This window comes from Oncorhynchus gorbuscha, linkage group LG07 (genome assembly GCF_021184085.1).
Source record: "Oncorhynchus gorbuscha isolate QuinsamMale2020 ecotype Even-year linkage group LG07, OgorEven_v1.0, whole genome shotgun sequence".
Taxonomy (NCBI): Eukaryota; Metazoa; Chordata; class Actinopteri; order Salmoniformes; family Salmonidae; genus Oncorhynchus; species Oncorhynchus gorbuscha.
The window spans coordinates 25,178,760-25,186,998 of record NC_060179.1 but is presented as its reverse complement, the minus strand read 5'-3'; the positions used below and the strand labels follow the sequence as shown (position 1 = coordinate 25,186,998).

Genomic DNA, 8,239 nt, shown 5'->3' with positions numbered 1-8,239 from the left:
TTGGAGCCCCTGCTCCCTTTGTCTTGATGCATCTGACTGATCAGTGAGACGTTAGTTGATTTATAAAGAGGACCAGGGGTAGAATACGAAAGTTGTGGCAAGAGGACAAACACCGCTCCAACAGGAATGGTTCAGCTGCCAGTAAAGACTGTTTTGCAAAAGAATTGCTTTCGACAAAACTTTGAAACAGCATCCTCCATTCATCACAGTCTTTGGATAGGAGGTAAAACGCATGAAAGACTGTTCTCAAGGTCACATGATTTTACATTTTGTCAAAGGTCGTTTGTAATGAGGTGCAAAGATGGAGGACAACAAAGACGAAATTGCCATAGTTGGGATAGGATGCAATTTCCCAGGAGGTAAGAATGGATCAGATAAGGAGTTTCGTATGTCTAAAGATAACACAAGCCATAGTGATGCTGAATTTTGCCCTTTTGTTTTAGGTGAGGGGCTTGACAATTTCTGGAAGGTTCTATTGGAAGGGAGGAACTGTGTAGTAGACATTCCAGACGAGAGGTTTGACAGCACTTATTGGTATGATCCTGATGATAGCAAACCTGGGAAGACGCAAACAACCAAAGCTGCTCTTATAGATGGGTAAGATATTAAGAAATTCTTGCTCTATTCACTTGAATAGTTGTGAAGTTGCATGAATAATATTGAAAAATTGAACTTTCAAAGTGTTTGTTATATTTTACATTAAGACTTGTCTTAATGGTAAGGTAAAGTAGAACTCGGTAATGGGAATCTTGTCTATCTCCCAGGTTTAATGAGTTTGATCACAAGTTCTTTGGCATCACTGAGGCTGAAACGGATTTCATGGACCCTCAGCACAAGCTCCTACTCCAGTGTACATACAGGGCATTAGAGGATGCTGGAATGCCAATGGAGAAAGTCAGTGGAACCAGAACAGGTGTTTACATAGGTAACCATAATGTTTTTAAAAAAATTGGTCACAAAAAAAAAGTACATATCCTGAAGAAAATGTTGTTCTTGTTTTAAAGATTTTATGGTTGTGAAATAAACTGTGGTAGTGACTGCAGTAGTAATGGTGGTTGGTAGATTGAAAGATTGATTGATTGGATAAGATAGGATAGCCTGAACATGTGAAAGTTGGTTTGGGTATCACTAGCTTTAACGTTTCAAGACTTACTGTTGGCGAGTTATTTAATGGATGTGTATTTACTTATAGTTGCTGGGAAAAAATGTAAGTATTTGAAGTTAGGCAAGTCTCAATGTTTCAATGGTCTTGTAGCTAATTGGCCAAAAGGAGCAGGACCATTTTGATTATCTACTTCTGTGCAGTATTTCTATGGTTCTCATTCAAACCCACCTTTAAATTATACACATTTTAAATGGTTATAGTTCAAAGAGTATATATAGTATCAAAAACCTTTTGGCAATCAGTCTAAGTAGGGTCAGTCTGAACATCTCAATGTTAATTTGGAGTTGATAGCTTAAACAGTCAATGGGCTTATTTTTCCATTTAAATGCATTGGGAGCTCATTTAAATATTATTATACTGCAACCAGCATATTGTTATAGTACAAAAAGTATAAATGCTACCAAAAAACAATCTAAGTTGGCAGTCTGGGCATTTGGAAGTTGGTTTCGTGTTTATATCTAAAATCTTTTAAGCTCCTAAGCGGGCGGAAGACGTCAAATAATTATAAGTATGTACGAACTCTACAGTTTTGCTTTGTCTTCAGCAGGCACACTAAATTGCAGTGAGACAATATAACGTGGGAGGACAGTGAATAACACTCTGCAATGGATGTGTTCTCACAGGTCTCATGAACAGGGACTATGAGACCCTCCTGAACAACAGACCCAGCACCATAACCCACTACAATGGCACAGGGACGGCTATGAGCGTGGCGGCCAACAGGATATCCTTCATCTTCAATCTCACTGGTCCCTCGTTTGCCATAGACAGTGCATGTTCCTCCTCCTTGGTGGCTCTCCATTCTGCCTGCCAGGCCATCAAGCAAGGTAGTTCTATTCATAATGAACAGAAAGACATATCATTTTTTTGGCATATTTCAATCATATTATTACCACTTAACTGTTATTCAATCTGCTTTACTCAGGAGACTGTGAAATGGCTCTCTGTGGCGGTGTAAGCTGTATCATAGAGCCGCGAGTCTTTGTCGCTCTCAGCAAGGCAAAGATGATTTCACCTGAAGGCACCAGCAAACCTTTCTCCAGCAGAGCAGATGGCTATGGCAGAGGAGAGGGCTGCGGGATTATTCTGCTGAAGCCACTGAAAAACGTAAGAGTATAATGTTTACTATGTTTTACATTGAACTAGTTTGAAGTTTAGTTTTGAACCACATAAATCACAAAGTTCTATTTTGTACCATAAATAAATTGTAACATTACAGCTAATGCTACCCAAATGTATCCTTGAACAGGCTCTGAGGGACTTTGACAAGGTATGGGGCATAGTAAGAAGAACTGCGGTAAACCAAGATGGTCACACTGTCACTCCAATCACCAAGCCATCCATGGTCCAGCAGGTAGAGCTACTACACAGAATCTACTCGGCAGAGTCTGACCTGTCATCTGTGCAGTACATAGAGGCTCATGGGACTGGAACTCCAGTGGGGGATCCCATAGAAGCAGGCAGCATCTCCAAAGTCATTGCCAAAGCCAGACCTCCAGGTTCAGAAACACTCTGCATCGGCTCTGTGAAAGGCAACATTGGACACACAGAATCTGCAGCTGGAGTGGCAGGTCTAATCAAGGTACTACTAATGATGAAGCATGAAACCATTGTCCCTTCACTGTTCTACTCTGAGGATAGTGCCAGTATCGATGCCAAAGCTCTCAATGTAAGAGTTCCGATCAAAGCAGAGAAGTGGGAAAAAACAGAGCCCATGGCAAGGCTAGCTGGCATTAATAGTTTTGGGTTTGGAGGGACAAATGCTCATGCGATAGTGAAGGAGTATGTGCAGGGCAACAACACCAGATTGACTACTTATGACTGTCCCAAGTTATTTGTTTTGTCTGCAGCCTCTGAGAACTCATTGGCAATGTCTATCACAGACACATATCAAAGACTTAGCAGAGATAAGCAAACTGACATACTCACTTTGATGTTTACCTCAGCATGTAGGAGGAGCCATTTGAGACACAAATACAGGAAAGCATTTATGACGTTCTCTGTCCCCGACTTAGAGAATCAACTGCAGTGTGCGATGAACAGGAAGCTTGAGCCATCAAGGTCAGATAACAGGTTGATTTTTGTGTTCTGTGGGAATGGAGTGACCTACAGGGGAATGTGTAAGCAGCTTCTGAAAGAGGAGCCAGTGTTCAGAGAAAAGGTCAGAGAGGTTGAGAATCTCTTCCAGAATTACAAAAGTACTGGCATCTCACAAAAGATAGCAAACGATTTTGACAATGATGATTATACCAAGCCAGATGTTGTTCAGCCCCTCCTCTTTGCCATTCAGGTTGGCATTGTCAGTCTCTTCAAGCACTGGGGCATCAAACCAGATGCCGTTCTTGGCCACTCTGTTGGAGAGGTTGCTGCTGCCCACTGCTCTGGTCTGCTGTCCCTTGAGGATGCAGTGAAGGTGATCTATTTCCGCAGTACTCTGCAGAGTAAGGTAACAGGAGGGAAAATGCTTGTGGTCAGTAACATGGCTGTGTCGGAGGTCCTGAAAATCCTTCCAATCTACTCTGGGAAGGTTTGCCTGGCTGCTTTCAACAGCCCACAGTCCTGCGCCCTCTCAGGTGATGCAGACGCTATAGACAATATCCATCAAAAGCTGACAGCTTTGTTTAGAGGCAAGAATCTGTTCCTCCGTGTACTGGATGTACCTGCTGCATACCACAGCCATATGATGGATCCCATAGTGGACCATATTGAGGAAAGTATTGGTTCTTTGACAGCGAACAAAATGGATTGTGAGCTTTTCTCAACAGTGACTGGAGACATGTACACCCATGGAGACTTTAGCACAGGGAGATATTGGGCTAGGAATATCCGAGAGCCAGTTTCATTTGAGCATACACTGAAAGCAGCGACCAAAGACCAGAAGAATGTGGTGTTTGTGGAAATAGGCCCTAGAAGGGCTCTACAAAGGTACGTCCAGGAGACTCTGGGAAATGACACTATAGTTCTGTCCTCAGTGCAGCCAGAAAAAGATCATGAGACAATGCTGACCACTGTGTCCAAAGTGTTTGAACAGGGGGTCCATGTAGACTGGGACAAGTTCTACGAAGGCTGTGAGGCATCACCAACACCTCTTCCAAGATATCAGTTTGATAATCTGACAAAAGAGGTGTATTTTGAGGCTGTAAGACAAGGAAATGAAAAAACAGCTTCCTCTCAACACCCACTGATGTCTCAGACAAAGCATGAGAGCAAAGAGCACAAATGCAATCTTTCTTCAGATACTGCAGCATATCTCTGGGAGCACAAAAACAATGGTGTTGCCATTGCTCCAGGTGCATTGTATGTTGAACTGGCTTTTGCCTCAATAATGGCAAGTTCAAGACCAAAGATGCCGATTTGCTCGATGCAGCTAAGTGTAACTTTTCAGAGCTTGTTTACACTCAGCACAAACTCTCAGCATTTGAAAGTGGTACTGGAGGCAACCGAGAATGACACCATGTTTAAGATACAGTCTCCCTCAGCAACACACGCATCAGGCACCATTTGTTGTCGAAGTGGGCGAACATTGGTTGAGGAACAAACCATTTGCCCGGATGTCATTTTCAAAAGGTGCAAATCCGTGGTAAAGGGGGAGGAGATCTATTCATTCCTCTCCCGTGCAGGTTTTGAGTATGGTCCTATTTTCAGACAGCTGGATGATGTACATTTCGGCGATGAATTCAAGGAGGCGGTGTCAGCAATTAAGGTCTCAGGTGAGGTGCTGAAACAGCTTCATGAGTACTTCCTTCACCCTGTGGTGTTGGACTATTTTCTGCAAATGACTGCAATGGTAGCTGTTGGAGGACTGACCACCAGGCCGGTTTTCCCATCTGCCATTGGCAGTGTGGTAATAGCAGCACCTCTGCAGGAGGACATGATTATGTATCTGAGAGCAATTCAAGAAACCTCAGACTACTTAGATGTTTGTGGTTGCTTTTCCAATAAAGACGGACATGTTTTAGTGGAACTAAAGCATGTGAGGATCTCGTTTTTAGGAAATTGTTCACATGTTGCAGAGTCATTCTTCTTTCACAATGAACTTTTCACCATCACTGACAATACCCATGTAAGCTGTAAACCCAAAGCCTTGATCTTTGAGGACATCCTGGGAGTTGGCACAGCATTGAGGCCATACCTACACCAAACATCATTTTTTGTCTTGAACAGAGAGTTTGGAACCAACCCACAAGTTCGAGACTTAGTGTCTCACTCTCTTCAAGGTGATGCTGGTGCAGATTCACAGGAGGTACTGTTCATGTGGGGTATACAAGACCTCAGCCATCTGTCGACTGAGATGGCATTGGAATGCTTGGTTGACTGCTGTGAGCATTATCGTCAGATTGTTCTTGCCTTGAAAGAAAACAAGTGTTCCTGCACAATCCGAGTCATAACCTACCGTTCAGCAGAGACAACCGTAGACCATGTCAGTCCTGGTTTTGTCCTGTCCGGCATGACAAGAGCCTGTGCTGCTGAGATACCAGGCCTCTCCTTTCAGCTGATTGACCTTGCTTCTGTGTCAAGTGAAGACATTCAGGCATTGGTTCATGTGATTAACACCAGCAAACACCCAGAGGTCATGATTAGCAGGGGCCAGATATATTCAACAGTGATAGTCCGTACGCCCATAAAAGGGATTGCCAGCTCTGAGGGAACTGTCTACTCTTTGAGTTCTGGGCAGTTCATCCTTCAGACTGCTGATCCATACAGAATGACTAGCTTGTCTGCCATGCCTTGTGATGTAAAGGATAACCACATCCAGGAGAAATCAGTTGAGATTCAGCTCAGTGAGATTTGTGTTCATTCCTCAGACTACTTTTCTGTCAGCGTCTCTGATCTGAACTTTGGCCAGACAATGTACTGGAACAAACATGCTTCTCAGAACCACCAGCTTTTGGCCCTTGACTTCAGTGGCACTGTCACAGCTGTAGGGAAAGGTGTGAGCAAACTGAAAGTGGGAGAGCATGTAGTTTCATGTTATCCTATTGCTGCATCTTCTAAGGTTGTGATTCCAGAAGCAGCATGCTACAACCCGAAGAGGCTCCCATTTCTGAAGGAGGCTCCATGTGTGTCCTACTTTTTGCTGGCATGGGAAATCTTGTACAGAGCGTTACCCAGAGTCAAACAACAGAGAAGGTTGGCCATCATCTCCTCTGTACCCGACTCTGTTCTGCTGAGGGTCTTAACCCAAACGGCAAACAAATCAGGATGGAATGCCATCATTCTGCCCCAGTTTAGTGGACAGCTCCTGAACATTGATCAGTGTAATACATTTGTTGTATTGCCTCCCTTTGATCCATCTGTAGTGGTAAGAATAAGCAGTGGAGCCACAGCAAAGAATATTGTTGTAGTCTGTGACAACCAGGTGTCATCCTCAGCAAACATTTTTGCACATGAGAGTGAACATACACACATCCAAACACTTTACGTGTCAAATGTTTTCCAGAGAGCCAATATAAAGGCACAGAAAACAAAGATCCACAATTGGCTGAGGTCATTACATTTGGATGGTGTATCGCAATCTCTGCAAACCATTACCTTTCAATCGACAGACACAAGAGATCCTCAGCCCACTGCGCACTGTGAGTCCTACTTCAGAGCTAAGGCTGTGTCTCAAGTAGTTTTGGGTCATGCGGATTCAGAAAATACACTATCTGATATCCCTTTGCTAATGAGACCACGGCAGCTCTTTAAGAAGAGTTGTGTGTACATTGTGACCGGAGGGCTCTCGGGTTTGGGACTCGAGACTGTGAAGTTCATTGCTCACAGAGGTGGCGGATGCATTGCAACCCTGTCCAGAAGTCCTATGTCAGCTGAGATGCAGTTTGAGATGGACACTCTCCAGAGGAGATGTGGGGTGTCTATCATGAGTGTCCAATGTGACGTGTCAGTGTCAGGGCAGGTTGTGAATGCAATCACAGCAATTGTACAAATGTTTCCCTCCTGTCCAATCAAAGGAGTGTTTCACAGTGCAGCTGTGTTGCATGATGCTTTGATCGAAACCCTTGACCGATCACACTTCAATAAAGTTCTTCGACCCAAAGTGAATGGGGCATTGAATCTTCACTATGCAACACAGCACAACAAATTGGATTACTTTGTGTGCTACTCTTCCATCTCTTCGTTCATTGGCAATGCTTCGCAGTCTAACTATGCAGCAGCCAATTCGTTCCTGGACACTTTCTCTCATTATCGGCGAAACCTTGGGCTTGCTGGACAGTCCATCAACTGGGGGCCGTTGAACCTCGGTCTCTTGTTGAACAGAGACAATTTCCAAAGGTTTCTTGAGGCAAAGGGCATGATGATAATGGAGGTGTCAGAAGTCCATGAGGCCCTTGAAAAGTGTTTGTTGATGAACAATCCACAGCAAGTCATTTGCAAATTCAACTTCAGAAATCTGAGCAACCACGTTCTCTCCCAAAACGCATCTCTCAGAGGCAGGCTGACAGCTTTGGTCGAGCAAGAACTTGAGAACACCAACATAACAGAACCCATTGTCCAACAGCTTTCCACAGCACATGAGAATGTCAGGGCTATGCTAAGTGAAATCACTAGTGTTAGCATAGATGAGGTAAATGACGACACTGCCCTGTATGCACTGGGTATTGACTCAATGTTGGCTATGACTCTGCAGAATTACATCTTCCAAGAGAGAGGTGTGAATGTTCCCCTGGTTAAACTACTGGATCCAACCACCACACTGTCTACATTGGTAACAATTCTGGAAGAGAGTGGGTAAGACAGCAATGTGTACTAGTAACATTGAAATATTTTACTGAGTATTTTGGATTATAACACTGTCTAATATAATTTGTATTGGTAAATGTTCCGTCTATTTTAACGGATTCTACAGTGCCTTCGGAAAGTATTCAGACCCTTTGACTTTCTCCACATTTTGTGACGTTACAGCCTTATTCTAAAATTGATTAAATTGTTTTTTCCCCTTGTCCATCTACACACAATACCCCATAATAATAAATTAGATTTTTGCAAATTTGTTACAAATAAAAAACTTAAACCTTATTTACATAGAATTTTAGCCTCTTTGCTATGAGATTCGAAATTGAGTTCAGGTGCATC

The 8,239-nt window shown here is 43.3% G+C and overlaps 1 protein-coding gene across 1 annotated transcript; it reads left to right on the top strand.

The window, feature by feature from the left end:
- Positions 1-301: 301 nt before the first annotated feature.
- On the top strand, positions 302-8,224 carry pks1 (polyketide synthase 1). Its single transcript, XM_046355063.1, has 6 exons — positions 302-359; positions 444-597; positions 765-925; positions 1,789-1,992; positions 2,091-2,272; positions 2,415-8,224. Exons 1-6 carry the CDS (start codon positions 302-304, stop codon positions 7,896-7,898), a joined length of 6,243 nt encoding a protein of 2,080 aa, XP_046211019.1. The 3' UTR covers positions 7,899-8,224.
- Positions 8,225-8,239: the final 15 nt, after the last annotated feature.